The sequence below is a fragment of the Camellia sinensis genome, chromosome 4 (assembly GCF_055761805.1).
Source record: "Camellia sinensis isolate YWXY chromosome 4, ASM5576180v1, whole genome shotgun sequence".
Lineage (NCBI taxonomy): Eukaryota > Viridiplantae > Streptophyta > Magnoliopsida > Ericales > Theaceae > Camellia > Camellia sinensis.
In genome coordinates, this window is record NC_138964.1 from 40,837,030 (window position 1) to 40,855,854 (window position 18,825).

General features: G+C 33.1%; 1 protein-coding gene and 1 long non-coding RNA gene across 2 annotated transcripts; one reads left to right on the plus strand and one right to left on the minus strand.

Moving 5' to 3' along the window:
• The first annotated feature begins 1,885 nt into the window (after positions 1–1,885).
• LOC114293605 (uncharacterized) lies at positions 1,886–8,047 on the plus strand. Its single transcript, XM_028237707.2, has 6 exons — positions 1,886–2,330; positions 3,708–3,989; positions 4,071–4,244; positions 4,382–4,488; positions 5,965–6,299; positions 7,078–8,047. The coding sequence occupies exons 1-6, from the start codon at positions 2,181–2,183 to the stop codon at positions 7,605–7,607; spliced, it is 1,578 nt and encodes a 525-aa protein (XP_028093508.2). The 5' UTR covers positions 1,886–2,180; the 3' UTR covers positions 7,608–8,047.
• Positions 2,044–3,521, minus strand: LOC145824597 (uncharacterized). Its single transcript, XR_014366386.1, has 2 exons — positions 3,385–3,521; positions 2,044–3,170 (listed from the first exon to the last, which is right to left on the minus strand). It is a non-coding gene; the product is annotated as an uncharacterized LOC145824597 (long non-coding RNA).
• Positions 8,048–18,825: the final 10,778 nt, after the last annotated feature.

The window sequence follows — 18,825 nt, forward strand, 5'->3', positions numbered from 1 at the left end:
TTTCTATTTTTTTATGTGATTAAAATAGTCCATCTTAAAATAATATATAGAGGAGTTAGATGGCTTCTTTTATCCCTAAAAAACCCAATCTTTTTTTATACTTTTTAATTTTTTAAATTAAAACATCAGTTGTTTATGTCCACAAAACAAAATTGATAAACATATATCCAAAAATTGCATATTTTTTTCCTTTTTCTTTTATTTTTTTTTCTTTTTTTTAATAGATAGGATATTTACAAATGAAAAATATTGACACCTCAAAAACCTTTTCATAATCTGACTTATAATGATGTGGTCATAAGTGTCAATTTTTATACAAATATGAAAAGAAAATTAATCAAATTATACATTTTAACCAACCACATACTCAAACTTTCACTATTTCAAGATGTTATTTCACTAAAATTCCAATTAATAGAATCTTCAACCCTAAATTTTTTTTTATCGAATTATATTTTGATAAAAATTTTCACATTGCTTGTTTTCATTTTTCAAAAAACACTTTTCAGAAAATTCTATTATCTTATTTTCCGTGTTTTTTTGTTTTTACTGAATTTTTTAAATATTTTAAACAATTTTTTTACTTTTTAGACACACCTAACATAAATACACTTAAAAAGTAAAAAAATTATAAAAAAAACCTTTTAAAAATTCACTAAATACCAAAAATACAAAAAAATACAAGAATTCAATATATTTTTTGTATTTTTATGTATTTATTAATTTTTTAAAATATTTTTTCACAAATTTTTTACTTTTTAGATACATCTAAGTAAGGTGCATCAAAAAAAGTAAAAAAAAATATTTAAAATTTTAAAAATATTCACTAAAAACAAAAAAACATGAAAATCAAAAAACTTAGTTTCCAAAAAACTTAATCCAGAAAACTCAAACCAAACACACTGATTGATTTTCCCCATAAAAATTGATGAAAAGAAAAAAAAAATAGGATAAGAATGAAAATTCTTTTAAAAATTGATAAAAATTTAATGAAAAAGTTAAAATAATGCATATCAAATCAAATTTTTTATTCAAATTTAAAATCAAATTAGAAAAAAAAAATTTAAAAGAAAATGATGAAATGTTAAAAATATTCTAAAACTTTCTTATTCTTAAAAATTAGAAATCCGTATACGTATTATATTCATATTGTATTTTTAGTTATGAAATTAAAACCAAAAGAAATGTAACTTAAATTATTGGATTAATAACAGAAACATCATATCAATTATTGTTAAATATCACTTCACTTCACATTTAATAATAAAATTGTATATTTGTTTTAATTATAACTTTTAAATTTGTATATTTTTATAACAAGAAAAGATATATCATAACTAATGTAAATTAGGTTTAACTTCTTCTTCTTATTTATTTATTTATTTATATTACAAATTATCAAAATTGCACTAAATAAATTTATATATATATATTTTAAAATCTTAAACTAATAATTTAAAAAGTTATAAACATAAAAATTAATTTATAAATTTTATGTATATCATAAGATAAAATATTAAATTACTTTAGTATATTTATAATAAATTTTTTTTTAATTTATAAAGTCCCGTGCATAGCATAAGTTACAACTAATAAATAATAAAAAGAAGAGCACAACTCAAAAAAAAAAAAAAAAAAAAAAAAGAAAAAAGAAAAAAAGAAAAAATTGTCGAGGCCCTAGCACTGCCGATGCAATTTATCCGTTTATTTTTAATAACACATTCATTGCTTGCTTATCTGGTAGGAGGGTAGTATAGCCATTGCAATAATGTAGTCAATTTTGAATCTAAAAAAAAAAAAAAATAATGTAGTCAATTTTCTTGGCACATCAGCGTTGAACACCGTCATACACATAACACTAAACAGACACATATAAAATACGTATGTATATATATACGTATATAGACACTTCTAAAAATATACACACATCTGTTTTATTCCCTTAAAAATATTTTCCCTAAGGTTTTCAGATTCTCTTGATTTTTTTTTCTCCCCTTTCTCCGGAATCTTCGACCGAAACCCCGCACGCCCAATCAAGCCCTAGATCGGAATCCTAGGGTTTGGAATTTCGAATTCCCAATCAATCAGACTCGAAATTCTCGTGATTTTCGATTCTCTCCTTTTTTTTCTTTTCATTTTGGTTATTTGGGAATTCCAATTCCAATTCCAACTCCAACTCGATGGTTAAGTTGATGAGATCGGGTCGGGCGGACCCAGAGGCGGCGGCGATTCGTGACAAGTTCCCGGTGAAGTCGGAGATCGAGGACTCATTGGAAGAAGAACACGGCCCTCTCAACAAGCGATCCAAGTCCTCCTCTCCTTTCGATGAGGTTTGAATCTTCTTTTGCTAATTAATTTCCTGTTTGATCGGCGAGAAAGTGATATGGCCAAGAAAATTAGACAGAAAGTGAATTTTGAATTTTGTGTTCTGTTTGGTTACTGGGGATTCAGCTCAATTTAAAGCACTAGACTTTGAATTTATTGTTTTTTTGTTTTTTCGTCAATTGGTAATGGTAGCATGGAATTGATTTCTTGAATTTGTAATTTTTGATATCAGACCTAAGTAATATGATGTTCAAGCTTGGCTTGTTTATTTTTGAGTTGATCAGTAATCGGCTTTAATCCAGCCGAACTCAAGTAGCATTGTTTTTTATGATGCATATAAGTTTATCGAGCCAAGTTGGAGTAGAAATAGCTTTAAAATAAAGAAGATTTTAATGAGTTGAACATGAATGCTCGAGTAGTATGATTTGTTTTACTGCCTTAGTTCGACAAGTAGTTCAATGTTGTTAAGGTGTCTGGTTTTTGGTATTTAGGTAGGTGAAGGATTGATTTAACTATAGGAATCTTCACATGAGTTTGGTTGTAATCTTACATGTTGAGTTTGATGTTAGTTTTTAGGGATCTGAAAAGGATTGAAAGACCTTACATCATGTCAGGCCTATATGTTTGTTACTGCTAAATCTTGCTTGGCAAGAACAAAGGGCTTTTGTTGTGCTGTGTCTTGATTGTGATTTCTATTTAAGCTTGCCTTACAATGGTCTAACTTGGTTAGCAGGCAGAGAAAGATGGCTGGTTTGTTGATGAAGTGGCGGAGAATGGTAATTGAAGTAATTAAGTGGATATGGATAACATTATTGTACTGTATTAGTCATTAGCCACTATGGAAACTAAGGCCATGTTTGTTTGGGTGGACATGAGCTTGGGATTGGATTAATAGTCCAATAAAATTATTAATCCGATGTTTGGTTAAACAATTGAAGTATGGACTAATTATTTTAAACTTGACTATTAGTTAAGATAGGATACATAATCCAATAGATTCGTAGTCCTAGGACTATTAGTCATGGGAATGCTAATCCAGTCCGCCCAAACAAACATGACCTAAAGGGATGTTGGATAAAATTGTAAATTGAGAACTTGAAAATTTCGTTCTTACAAAAAAGAAAAGAAAAAAAGAAAATTAAATACTAAAGATTTAAGTAGTGAATTTGTACCACTTAAAATATTATTGTACTGAATGTTAAAAGTTTAACAAACAAAATGATAAATTTGATGATAAAAGTTTCACCTCCCATCTCGCATATTTAGCTTTGAGTTTATTTATTTTGGTAGTTCCTTGAATATTTAATGATTTATGTGTTTTTACTTTTGTGTGGTGGCAATAGATATTGTTTTCTTACATGACCTTCTCTGTCATTGAGCAGTTTAGCAGTGGAGAAAATGAGTTTCCTATCCCACCTTCACAATACAATCCACTTGATGAGCCAAGCCCTCTGGGCTTGCGTCTGAGGAAAAGCCCCTCATTGTTGGATTTGATACAAATGAGGCTCACCCAAGGTAATGTTTCTTCTGTAACTTCTGCACCAAGTGGAAATCTTAGTTTGAGAGACAAGAAGGATGTCAAGGGCACTGCTACTTCTGCTACAACTGACAAGCTAAAGGCCTCGAATTTTCCAGCTGTGTTTCTTAGGATTGGGCAGTGGGAGGTATCAGCAATGAAATATGTGTCTACTGTTTTCAAATGTTTTAATTTTTATGCAAGTTGCTAAAACCATTTCTGGTGGCAGTATGCGTCAAGATTTGAAGGTGATTTGGTAGCAAAATGCTACTTCGCTAAGCATAAACTCGTCTGGGAAATTCTTGAGAGTGGTCTCAAGAGTAAAATAGAGATCCAATGGTCAGATATCATAGCTTTGAAGGCGAACTTGCCTGATGATGGACCTGGATCCTTGACTGTCACGGTAATATATTACATTTATATGGTGTTACCCTTTACTTCCTGTCTCCATGCAACTGTACTGGACATTTGCACTTACTGTAGTTAATATATTTTTTTACAAAATTGTTAATGTGGACACTAGTATTCTTTGTGTTGCAGCTAGCTAGGCCTCCGCATTTCTTCAAGGAGACCAATCCACAGCCTAGAAAGCACACCTTATGGCAGGCAACTGCAGATTTTACCGATGGACAAGCCATTATGCACAGGTAAAATTTAGTGGCATTATTTTACTTATTTAAATCATTTTTATTCTTCATGATACTTATATATTTGATGTAGTGAAGAGAAGCAAAGTTATCTGTGTAGTGTACCTTGGATTTATTATTCTAAGTGATAATTATTGTGGCAAGAGTATTATTGTTCTCAACACTTGTGATGTAACTTCTTGTTTGTAGCTGGACACATGAAGCTTGTCTGCTTTGCAGAACAGTTTGATTCTGCAAATCAATGCCAATTTCTTTATGTTGCATGCATAAATTTTCATTCTAAAGTTCAATTCACTTGACAGAAAGTGTGATTCATCATTCGTCTCACCCTTAGGCTTGACTTTTTTTTTTTTAATAAATATTTTAGTCCCCTTCTTTTTAATACTCTCTCCGTCCCATTTTTTTGGTCCACCTTAGTCTGTACCAAAATATTTGTCCACTTTCTATTTTGGGATACTAAATTTTGTTAGATTTTCAAAACTGCCCCTTATAAATCTTTATAAACACATTTTAAAATTCAAATAGAAGGGCAATGGTGGGAAAAATATTTCAAAATTTGAATTAAAATGTAACGATTGCATGTCTCGTTTGTAAGTTAGATTATTTTCTATAATGAACAAATAAATTGGGACGGAGGGAGTAATTTATATTTTATATTTTATTTTTTTGAAAATTGTTCATTGCTTGGATGCGGTCCCCTTCCTTAATAAATATACATCCAGTATACTTTGATACAAGGATTGCTGTTGAGAGGAATCCTGTTAGGGTGTTAATCACGTAAAAGAATTATTGTCTAGCACGAGAGAGAGAGAGAGAGAGAGAGAGAGAGAGAGTAGGGATGCAAGTTGGTCTCAATGGATTCAACTGGCAACCCTTTGGAATAGACACTTCTTGTTTGAATGGGTGTGAAACATCAACGGGCACAACTCTTCGATGGAGTTGTGTCCTTTGGTGTTCAAATTCAAATTCATGAAACCAACCCAACTCTGCTAGACAATTTTAGAGATGTAGTAGGGATGCAAGTTGGTCTCAACAGATTCAATGCCCACGTGTATATACACTTTGTGGCAACCCTTTGGAATAGACACTTCTTGTTTGAATGGGTGTGAGACATCAATGGGCACAACTCTTCCATGGAGTTGTGTCCTTTGGTGTTCAAATCCAAATTCATGAAACCAACCCAACTCTACTGGACAATTGTTCTCCTATGGGAAAGGTTTCTCGCCACCACTCCAAGGGTTTGATCAGGAACAAGGGGGTCCACGAAATTATGGTGTAATCACCTCTTACACCTTCAATACCTGCTAGTTGAAAAGATATCCTTCTTTCATATGCATGAGATTGTCGTTATTGACACATTTGTGTGATGCACTTGTTTCTTTTCCCTCTAATTTTGTTTCAGAGGTGTCTGTAGCTAGGGTTCGTAACCTCTGAACATCTGACGTGATGGAAAATCACTCTTTGTGGTCTTTGTAGGCAACATTTTCTGCAATGCACACAAGGCCTGTTAAACAAACACTATGAGAAATTAATCCAGTGCGATATGCATCTCAATCTTGTTAGCCGACAGCCAGAGATGGTTTTAGATTCACCATATTTCGATGCACGAGGCTCTGTTTTGAAAGATCCAAACGAATCTGAAGTCCAGGAAGTTGATCAATTGGAGACTGCCAAAAGATCTCCGAGCTCTGGTTTCCAAGTTGTGGCATCACCATCCACAGCACAGTCTTGCTCCTTGAAGATTGAAGAACAGAATTCTGTTGGTATAGCTTCGGAGCATTCGTCACCAGAATCTCCTTCCCCTAGCTCAGGTACAATATGAACTTGGGATTTGTTTTGAATGTGTTGATACATGAATCTTTTTATATCCATTTTGGGAGTGTTAAATGTTATTTTTCAGGCCAAATACTTGTTTTTTTAATTTTTTTTAAATTTTTTTTATTAGAAGAAAACTTTGAGTATCTAGCATTAAAAATAAATAAGTAAATGAACTACAATTGAAGCTACAAGTAAATGTTAGCGAAAAAGGACAGAACTGAAAATTTATTTATAGCAATTGGCTGGTTTTGAACATTTGATATTCATCAGAAAATGTAGTTTTGAACATTGTTTTCAGCTAGAAATTTCAGTTTTCTTTTATATGTAAAATATATCATTAGAAGGCGCCGAAGGGGTGCAGCTTCGCAACTTCTATACACCTGGAGAAAAATATAGCTCAACACCACAACTAAGTTCTCCTATAAATTCAACAAAAGAAAAGGAAGATTAACAAAATTGCCCTTTAGCCAAAAATTATAGATTCTAGATTTTAATTTACCATGTGGAAAGTGAAGCCATGAGTTTCGTAACTGTTCTCTTAAATGTTGTAATGATTATTTTATGCAGTGGAACAATCATGTTGTTTACAAGCTGATGTTTAGAACTATGCGCCGCCTTAGCGTTTTAGTATGAAGAAATTACTCATCATTGCAAGAGTAATTCGTGTTTTTACAGCATATACCTAAGTATTGTCACATATTGTACAGCATGCGCACAAAGTATTTTCACTTTCAATTAGTTACTAATTTTACCTACCATACAATATTTTAGTGATGGATTTGCGTGCAAACGGAAGTCATGGTGGAGATGGTCTTCAGGCACAACGGGATTGGGAACAGATAAAAGTGCCAGGGCTCCGTCAATCCATGTCCATGAGTGATCTTGTGAACCACATTGGACATTGTATTTCAGAACGAATGGCCTCTGGAAATTCACCATGCCGAAAGGAAGCATTAGAATGTCAGGACATGCTTGAGAACATTGCACAGGCCCTGCTGAGTGATACACAATTTACAACAGCTTCTGATGAGAAGACACTTATGTCGAGAGTCAATTCTCTTTGCTGCCTTCTGCAGGACCCTGCTACGGCCCCAAACGTGCAGGTCGATTGTGAAAGTCAATTGCAGGGACTTGATGATCGAAAGCACATTCAAGCTTCTGAATCAATGCATGAGAATGCAGCTGGAAGTATGTCGAGGAAGGACTCGTTTGGGGATTTACTGCTTAGTCTACCTCGGATAACATCTCTGCCGAAGTTCTTGTTTGACATATCAGAAGATGACGAGAACCAAGACATGTAATGCATGTTTTTTCTTTTATTTATTTCAGAAGGTGGTGAGGATCAAGCTGCTGAGATTTGTGTTTTTTGTACGTCACTATAATCATAGAAGTTGTGGCTGGTTATTTGGACTTTTGGGGAGTTCTAGGGTTCGGAAAATTTGTTTTGATGAAGAATCCTGATATTCCCTATACGAGAATCTTGGTTGTAGGTGTTCCAGATCCATTTTCCGTGGAGGAAAATGGATTTGTATGTTATCAGTTAAGTTCCTCAACCATATTAAGGGCTTTGTTGTCTACTTATCTTTGCTTAATCAATTTTTTTTAGTAGGCTCTGCACTTTTGATGTAAATGTTGTAATGGGGATGGGAATGATGTTAGTCCAGTCCTGGATTCAATAATTTTAATAGCAATGTTGTTTCTGATCAATATGATACATGACATTTATTTGTTGATTTCGTTATTTATTGAGGTTGATTTATGGAATTTGTTCATCGTGCCTGGTTGGGTTTTCTTTCTTTTGTGCAGTAGTGTAATATGCTTTCTACTTTACACAAAATGTCAAGACTCTTTAAACTTTACTTTTTAAAATTTTCCCTCTGGCTTGGAATTTGGTGTATCAATTTTTGATTTGTATGGGAATCAATAAATGATGATGCAAACATTATTATTACCATGTGAAATGTGAATAAATTTATGGATGATATTTTAGTGGTCTCTAGCTTTATTCTAGCCCATGTTTCATTCACACATGGAATTAGGCAATTCGGTGGGTTGCTTTGGCTGCTTTGGAAGCATTCAGCTTTGGCCTCTGTTACATTATTTTAGCAAACTTGGTTTCCAATTTTTTGTCCTGATTTTGTTCTTACAAAAAACAATAGGGTAATCAATTTGACATCATACAAAATACAAGATGGAGACAGGAAAAGAAAATAGAGGATTGCCATGGGTCTATATTAATTTGAAGAGTAATATGCTATTCAAATTTAAAATATAAGATATACTTTCAAACTTAATGATCAACCAACCATTCACACTAATGTGCAATTTCTCTCCTCCGTATTCTCTAATTATCAACCAATCATTTCATTTATATATCATTAAGTCTAGAAAATAGATTTAAAAAGCTTAGTGGGATAAAGTCTCAAGTTTGAGTCAATGAAGTGATTTCGATTTATAATAATCTAGTTGTACTAATTTTAGGAGTTATTTAGAAAGTGATAGATTAGTATACTTTTTGACATTTTACGAAAAAATATGAAAGGTGAAATTGAAATGATGTGGTAGAAAGACAATGTAATCCAAATAAGATGATCATGACCCAAATAAGATAATATGCTATGTGCTATTTTAACACATGCAAAACAAAGCCTTACTAACATCTATATAATAAGGCACAAAGCTTTTTGAAAAATGTATCAAAATGTATGTGAGATACATTTTGATCCAATGGCTGAGATCAATTCCAAATATATATCAATGGTTGAGATCAATGATTTATATCAAAATGTATCAAAGGTTTCCCGCCCAACACATTTCTGTCTCCCCCATACCCTCTGTCTCCCCCATACCCTCTGTCTTCTTCCCATTCTTACTCTCTGATGAGATGTGAAGCTTGACAGAAAAATACTACTGCACTCTTAACTGCTAGAGAGAAGCACATATGAAATTGATTTGAGAAGGTTGGAGAGAAGCACATGTCAACATTTTATTGAATTCAAACAGAGGTGGGTTGAATTCAAATTCTAACAGAGGTGGGTTGGAGAGAAGCAGGCTGGAGAGAAGCACATACTACTGCACTCTTAACTGCTGGGTTGAATTCAAATTCTGCACAGTTATTGAACTCAAAATCAAAAGTTATTGAATCCATATATGCTGGGTTCTTATGCACAGTTATGTTTCGGGTTCCTTTCCTTTCCTCTCTTATGTTTCGGGTTCCTTTCCTTTCCTCTCTTATATGCACAGTCAATCGATTCATATATGCTTTCTCTCATTTTTATTCTCTCATTTTTGTTCTTCTTCTTGAATTTTTTTTTCCCCTCAGCTTTTGCCTTCATCAGAGCTTACCGTTGTTCACTCTGGCTCCAAGTGAAACAGGAACTTCAAACAGAGGTGGAAATGATTAACTCGGCTGCTCGGTAATGTGAAACAAAATGACTACTCCAATGATTAACATACACTTAATGATACATGCTGGTTTTGCCGACTCCAGAGTACTCCAAAAAATGAAACCAATCTGATGCTTGATGATGATCAAGCGTAGAAAAATGACTACTCCAAAAATGTCTCTCGGCTGATTAACTCGGCTGATTTTTCTATGCTTGATGATGCTTGATGATGATATACTCCAAATAAATTTTTCTATGCTTGATGATGCTTGATGCCAATTGAAACCAATGATGATAATATACTCCAAAAATGACTACTCCAAATAAATTTTAATATACAAAATTCGGACATGTCTCTCAGTTCTGTGCTTTGCTCTTTCTCTCTCACTCTCTTTCTTCATGACAATTGAGTATTTAAGGAGAGAGAGCGAAGAACAAAAGGCATAATATAACTAGAGTTTACAAGAGTTTCATTTTTCTGGAGTTTACAATACAACTAAAGTTTACAAGAGTTTCATTTTTCTGGAAATGTTTACAAGAGTTTCATTTTTCATTGTAATTATACAAGAGTTTACTGCAACTGGAGTTTACAAGAGTTTCATTCTTTTGCTGGAAATGTTTCGGTGTGTAGTCGGTGACACAATACAACTAGAGTTTACAAGAGTTTCATTTTTCATTGTAATTATACAAGAGTTTCCTGATCAATCATGTTTCATATGGATTCATTTCAGGATTTTTCTGCACGTATCTGACCAGGATTTTTCTTTGGGATTTTTCTTTGGGTATCTTTTTAATGATTTCAATTATTTCCTTTTATAGTAGATTGGTTAATCTGATGCTTAATAGGATACAATTTATATTTAAATACTCAAGTCTGGAGTAAATTTGATCATTAAAGTATTTAAATACTTTTAGGATACAATTTAAAATTTATAGGATACAATTTTCTATCATAAAATATATTTATGATCATTAATAGGATACAATTTATAGGATACAATTTTCTATCATACAATATATCATAAAATTTATACTTGAGATTTTAAAATTTTCTACAAACAGAGGTGAGATTTTGTTCATTAATAGGATACAATTTACAATTTATAGGATACAAAATAGGATACAATAATATATTTAAATACTTTTATATTTTGATCATTAAAAGATAGGACTCCACCATTTCGTTTCATTTACTCCAGACTTGAGATTATAGTAGATTGGTTAATCTGATGCTTTAGTTTATGATTAAGAAAATATTGATTAAGAATATTTTCTTAGTTGATTAAGAACTTCAAACAGAGGTGTTAGAGGTTGAAAAACATATTTTGAAAAACATGATGATGTTTACCGCTGTGACTTTCTATTTTGAAAATGGTCCCCTTGCAGAATGGTGTTAGAGGTTGAAAAATGTGACATATTTGGCACAATGACATCTGGAAAAATGTGAGTTGAAAAACATATTTGGCACATAGTATTTTAATGATTAAGAATAGCATTTTAAGAAAATATGATTAAGAAAATATTTATACCAGCATATATTTTCTTAGTTGATGATTAAGAAAATATTCACATATATTTTCTTATCATCAATGTAAAATATTCACATTAACAGCATATATTATCAATGTAAAATATTTATACTTAATGACTACCAGCATATATCATCCAGAGTGAAGTTCCCCTTGCACCCAATGACTACTCAGTAAAATATTTATACTTAATGACTACTCAGTAAAATATATTTATGATAGAAATATATTAAATTCTTATAATATATTTTTAATGAGTAAAAATGTATGTTATTTTACGTATGAATGTTCATTTATTTTATTTACTTAGTTTCACATGGTTGCGAAAGTTCATTTATATATATAAGTATGAATGTTCATTTATATATATAAGTATGAATGTTCATTTATTTAAGTATGAATGTTCATTTATTTTATTCACTTAGTTTCACATGGCTCCATGTATCTCCTTGCACCCAACAATATCACTTATTTTTTAATTGAAATCAGGAACTTGCACTTGAAACAAGAACTTTGCTCGGCTGCTCGGTTAGTTAATCAGGAACTTGGAGCCATAAAAAATAAAAAGCTCAGCTGCTCGGTTAGTTTATTGCTTTGGTAACGTTTGGCTACAACTTCTGTTATTGTTTTGCTTTGATATTGAGCCAACTGTGTTTTCAAAGAATTCTGCTCAATGTGTTTACTGAGAAGAATTTTAATTGTCCACTGTTTTCAAAGAATTCTGTTTTCAAAGAATTCTGCTCAATTAGAAGAATTCTGCACAATGTGTTTTCAAAGCAGAATTTCTTATCACCAAAATCACCAAATTCTGCTCAATGTGTTTACTGTCAACTGTTTATCACCAAAATCATAAATTTTGGTTCCGCCAAAAATTCTGCTCAATGGATTTTTTAAATTAGTTTGGTGTTATACACTTGAAAATTGGTTTCAAAAAAGGTTATTGACACATATTTGAAGACATGTTATTGAACTACTTGATGTTATTGAAGACATTTTTCTAATTATTGAACTACTTGATATTTGAAGACATTTTTTAAATTAGTTATATGGGTAATTATGATTTATTATTTCTTTTTTTGGAAAATATATTAACTTTATTATTTTTTAAAATTTATTTTAAGTTTTATATTTTGAATTCAATCATACAATTTGCTATTTTATTTTCTAAAACAAAATACTTATATATACACATACACTATATGGGATTCTTTTTAACTTGATATCCTAAATAAGTACAAAAGTTGCCTACCCCTTTAAATCACCACTGTAATGTTGGACACTAGAGATCCCACAACAATAAAATTGAATGAAACTTTTGTGACAACCATGCCACTCATATATCTATATTTATTACACAAAAAAATTTAAAAAATTGTATATAAAATTAGGTAGGAAATTAATGAAAATGTGCAGCACGAGAGAGCATACTTCAGTTCAGTGGTTTGACCTTTTGCTTGGTTTAGTTCAGCCTCTTGAATGTGTTCAACACTCCAAAAAGAAAAAAAAAAAAAAAAGTTGTGGAGAATCCAAGCCCCCTTTTGGCTTTAGAGATGATTTTTTTATGACTCAAAATTATTGGTTTGAGATATCATATTCAAAAGAAACTTGATGATATATTTTACTGAGTGCTTTGATTTTTCAGTGCTCTCAAAAAAAATAGATGATCTTCACAAATCATGTGAATCTGTGAATCTAAGTGTCTTGGATTTTTTAATATTAGGTGCATTATATAAAAAGATTTTGTATATACAAATTGTGCATAAATTCAATTTTAAAAAATTTGGTTTGTTTGTTTACTTAATCATCAACAAAGAAATTATTAGGTGTTTACAATTTTTTTTAGGGTTTACTTAATCATCAACTAAGAAATTATTCTGTCAGGGTTTACAATTTTTTTTTACTTACTCTTATATTTTGATTTGCAGTATTGGTGAACATTAAAAATCTTATATGTTTATTTCTTAATTTGCATTAACATTAGGGAGAGTTGTTATTTATTTGAGTTTTGTAGAGCATGTAATACAAGCAAAAATGTTACAAGTTATTTAAGAAAAAAAAAAAAATTTTAATCTTAAAATTATTTACATCGTGCCTTCTGTCAATTTTGATTAAACATCGTGCCTTCTCTCATAACTATTAAACATTGAGGAAATGTGTCTCTCATCACCAAATTTTTGTCAATTTTTAATCAGAATTATTGTCAATTTTTTTAATAAAAAAAAACATTAAACAGAAATTGGTTTGCTATTAAAAAAAAAAGAAAAGGTTATACACATTGTGTTTACTGTCAACTGTGTATAATAGTTGGTCTGTCAATTATTTAAAAAACATCATGTCAACCAAATTTCTATCAATTTTGATTAAACATTAACCAGAATTATTGTGAACCAAATTTCTCTCAGAACTATTAAACATTGAGGAAATGTCTCTCATCACCAAATTTCTGTCAATTTTTAATCAGAATTATTGCCAATCTTTTTAATCAAAAAAAACATTAAGCAGAAATTATTTTTTCATCAAAGAATTACTGTCAATTATTTGAACTATTAAGCACAAATTTGGTCCTTACACATAAGGTTGGTCTCAAAATTATTTGGCTATTATACACAAGAAAAACGTAATAGATCCAAAATTTTCACTAATAAAATTTTACCAAATCTCCAATAATAATACTTTTAATCTTTTCTGATAAAATTTTAAAATAGAGTATGGATAGGAGATGGTTTTCTTTCATAAAAAATAGTATAGATAGGAGATGGTTTTTAGGATAAGTTTGGAATTTTTTTGAAAAGATTTGAAGAAGACCATGAGAGTAAGGATTGGAGTATTCGTATCAGATCAAACTTTTAATCAAATTTTTACTCAAATTTGATGAACAGAGAGAGAGAGAGAGAGTAAGTTAAGTAATTTACTAATCATAACCATTATGGTTTGGTTGTCCTGACTCCTTTACTTAGTGAGGCATAGTCGGGCTGCTTCATCGTAGTTATGTGATGATATCTTTTGATGTAATATGGGCTTCTATTCTCCATTTTATTTATTTATTCCTTCCAAAATAAAAACCTAGGCTTAGGCGCCCATAGGATTGTTTGACAAAAAGGCATTATTCATTTCTATTCAACTTACTAAACCATCAAGCACATCACTAATCACTGGAATGCTCAGTTGAAAAACTCTACATGCTCAATTTTATTTTTCAAAAATAGGTGCAATCAACTATGATTTAGTCACCCTTTTGATGAAAGAACATTTCATTTAGTGGGTCACACATGTATGCAAGATATAGAGAGAGACATCACTACGATATACTTTTACACAAAAATTGTACCATTCAAACGTAGTATATTTGTTGTGTGATTCTAAAAAAAAAGGGACTGTTTTTTTCATTTTTTTTTTTTGAATATCTACAGTTTCTAATTAAAAGAAAAATTTGAAAGACTTGGCATTTTAACATTTATGTGTAATATGGCAAAAGAGTTTATGTTTTTTTTTTTTTTTTTTTTTTTTTTTTTTTTTTTTGTACAGATGATAAATATTTTTATCAATTTTTTTGAATATTTTTTTATAAATATTTTAGTTCTCTGTGTTGTACAAATGATAAATATTTTTCATAATTTTTTTTAATATCTAGAGCTCCTAATTAAAAGAAAAATTTCAAAGACTTGGCATTTTAACATTTATGTGTAATATGGCAAGAGAGTTTATGTTTTCTTTTTTCTTTTTTTGGCACCTTTTTAAATGAGTATAGTATTCTATGTTGTATTTCAAAAAAATCTGGTGAATGTATATATGTGTATATTACTTTAGTTGTCTTTATGAAAAAAAATGTATTAAACTTACAAGTATTTAACTTAACCCAACTATTTAACATTATTTGTTTTGCTTTGAACCAAATTCACCAAGTATTTAACTTAACCCACAAAAATGTATTCAACATTTTATTATAAAAAAATAAAAATAAAAATTGTACCATTCAAATATAATATATTTGTTGTGTGATTCTAAAAAGAAATGGACTATTTTTTTTTCTTCAATTTTTTCATTTTTTTGAATATCTATAGTTCCTAATTGAAAGAAAAATTTGAAACACTTGGCATTTTAACATTTCTGTGTAATATGGCAAGAGAGTATGTTTTTTTTTTTTTTTTTTGAGGGAGTATAGTATTCTATGTTGTATTTCAAAAAATTCTGGTTAATGTATATATGTGTGTATTACTTTAGTTGTCTTCATGAAAAAAAATGTATTAAACTTACAAGTGTAGGAGAGGGTTCAAGAAAAGAGTTAGAAAATTCGAAGATCTTCGAAGATCCTTGAAGAATAACTTTGAATTCTCTAGAATATGATGAGAGGCTTAGATTCTTCAATAATCTCAACTTAGGAACACAACAACAAAGGAGATGATGGAGATAAGAGATTGGGTGAAGAAGAAGGCAAAATGGCTAGAGAATAGAATAATGGCAAGGCTCTCCCATGGATCTCCCACTTTCACTCACAAGGTTGATAATGGAGAAGGGAAATTAGTTCTTTCCCAAGAGTTAAAAATCTCCAAAATCCATCCCTTGTAAAGCTATGGGTGGGTGCTATTTATAGGCACCTCATGATGTAGGATGGAGCCCATGTGCAAGGCACATGGGGGATATTCTCTCTAACCACCTTGTCCGAGGAGGTGACCTCTCTGAGGAGGTGACTTTTCCGAGGATGAGAAAACCCCGAAGAGGAGATCAACCCCTCGGCGAACCCTTCTTCTTAGCCACACCTAACCAATGATCCCCAATCATCCCAAAGGGTCAGGGGTAGTCTCAGAGGACGTCCTGCCGCAAAGTATTGCCGAGTCTCATGGACCCCCCGGGGTCGTGCCACCTCGACCCGGGTATAGGCTAGTTTAACCGAAGAGTGAATTTATCTCCACTCACCGTCCTCGGGATCGGGTCCTTTGTTCGAACTCCATTACGCCCATGGTTCTGGTGCGTAGATCCCGGAAAGCTCCGAGCCCGCAAGTGTTCTGGGACTCATTGACGGAGCGACTTCTAGATTGCGTCTGAATCCGTTCGAAGCCAAGTACTTCGGATCTCTAGATTCGTGGATCCGAATCCTTTCGAGTCCGAGTGCCTCGGATCTCTAGGCTTGCTTAATACTCTTTCGAGTCTGGGTCCGAGTAAGTCTCTAGGTTCGTGGATCCGAACCCTTTCGAGGCTTAGAGCGATTCAATCCGCTTGATGGCGATAAATCTGGGCCCACCGATTCTTGGACTTGCGATAAATTCGGGCCCACTAATCTTGGGCTATTGGGCCTAAATAATTTAGTGGGCTCAAATTAGCCCCTCTTACATTTGCCCCTTGCGTGTATGAGAAATTTTAAATTTCTCAGACATGCATACTGTCATTTCTTCGACCCTGTTTCGCATCACGTTCCCCCCAAAAAAAAAAATATTGTCACGACAGAGCCTATGGATAAAGTTGATGACGCACTTCAATTTACAGAAAAAATTGACAAGCAAAAATTTTATTTTTTTGTACTCTTTTTTTTTTTTTTTTTACAACTTAGAATATTGATAATTATATTTTCACTTCTCCAAGTATTGAAAAATACAAAACTTTTTTTTTTACTCCAAGTAAAAGAAATAAGAATTAAGATAAGAAATCAAATTTTTTTTTTGGGCTTGGAAATAGGTTGGCCTCTTATATATATGCATATATACATTCAGAACAATCTGCTTGGAAATAAGAATTCCATATATCACACCCTTTTTTTTTATTCTATTTAAAGAGATGGCTCAAAACCCTAAATCTCACAAACTTTTCTTTTTGATGAGCCGCCGAAATCAATCAACCTTCCTCTTTCTTTCTTTCTTTAACCCAGCTTTTCTTCTTCTTGAACAAGACCAACCCAGCTTTTTCTTCAAGAACAATCTGCTCACTGACCTCCATTGCATCTCCAGTTTCCGTCTCTGCCATCGTCACTGAAGACACTCCGACGCCACCGACATACCGACGCCGACTCCTCTGCGACGTCACTGCCATTGCAGGCCTCGACTGACCAGCGCCGACGCCACCGCTACTGCCGACCTCGACTGCCCGGCGCTGCTGCCTGTTGGCTTCTCTCCCTTGCAGCTCTACCATCGGTGCTTCACTTCAGCCTAGCGAGCTCAGAGATTCGGGCACGCCGGATCTTGGTTGCGCTCCTATAGCCGCTGAAGTCCATCACTGCTTGTGTATCACTCGTTGTCTCAACCCTCTAAGCGCCGCTGTCGGCTTATGCAAGAACCAACCCCGACGTTATCTTGCACGCGACCCCTTCAACTCGCGTGGTTTGTGTGTGTCATGCCCAGCTCCTGCACCGTTGAGCAGGGACGACCACGTCGCCCACTCAACGCGGCGTCGGTCTGTCCATGTCCATTCTTATTCACTGTCTGTGCCATCGCTGAACTATTCCGACTATCCTTGGTGCTGATTTTGATTTGTACCGATTCGATCCTTCGTTGCTCCGGATCTCTAATTACAGACTTGATTTGGTTTGGAATACGGATTATTCGAAAACTCGTAATTATGATTTGAGATAACCGATGCTCTGTTAAATCTTGGCTTAGTATCTCTAACTTGTTTTGAGAATATACATTTTGAAACATTTGCAAGAGATTTGAGCTTTCATTGATGATCCTGACTTGAATAGAACTTTGATGCCGCAATTTTGTCTTGAAATAGCTATTGCCTCTATTGAATCTTGATTTGCATAAGAAATGTAGTCTTGAAATTCATATTTTGGAGCTTGACTTTGTGTCGATAAATATCGATATAGATGGGGTATTAATGTTGCAAAGATTCATTGGTGTAGAGAGAGAAATAATTTCAATCTTTTGAGTTTTGTTGGTGCTGCTACTGAAAATTTTGTTAGACTTGTCTTGAAATTTGTAGAGCAGAATACAATAAATGTTGTTGTAAGCGAAACCCGAGGGAATGAGCCCCTCATATTGTATATAGGTCATGTTGTTGAATAATTAATTATTGTCTTGTCGATCTTGTAGATGCTCAGAAGATAAATAGTGGATGCTCGATGTTTTGCCTTCGTCTTCGGCTGTTCAACGTGAACCACACGTCGCCCACTCAACGCGATGTGTGGTTTTGCCTAACACCATCCAGCTCGTTAGTCTCACAGCCCGGCGTTATTTTTTCGGAGTTTGAATCTCGATTTTTGCATACTCACTGGATTCGGCCGTGATTAATCAACGTGGACCACGTCGCCCTTTCAACGCGTCGTTGGTCCGTCTAGCACCCTTCTCACTTACTGTTTGTCCAAGCTATACTCACTGCTGCCGCCCTGTCTGGGCTGCCCCTAGCGCTGGCTCTACCAATCTCAGCCTTAGTTTTCTCCGACGCTGCTTTCTGCTGTAAGTTGGCCACCGGCTTCAACTATTCCAGCATCGACCACACGTTGCCCACTCAACGCGACGTGTATGGTCGCCACCTTCTTTCCGACACCATTGCTGCCTCCGGCCTCAACTTGTCCAACGCCGACCACGTACGTTCGCCCACTCAACGCAACGTGCGTGGTCTTGCCCAGCCTAGCTCAGTCCTGTTGATTACAGTCTATAAAACCTCTCTGATTT

Coding starts and splice junctions, on each gene's coding strand:
- LOC114293605 (XM_028237707.2), top strand. CDS start 2,181: ATGGTTAAGTTGATGAGATCGGGTCGGGCGGACCCAGAGGCGGCGGCG. Junction 2,331..3,707: donor CCTCCTCTCCTTTCGATGAG/GTTTGAATCTTC, acceptor GTCATTGAGCAG/TTTAGCAGTGGAGAAAATGA. Junction 6,300..7,077: donor ATCTCCTTCCCCTAGCTCAG/GTACAATATGAA, acceptor ACAATATTTTAG/TGATGGATTTGCGTGCAAAC.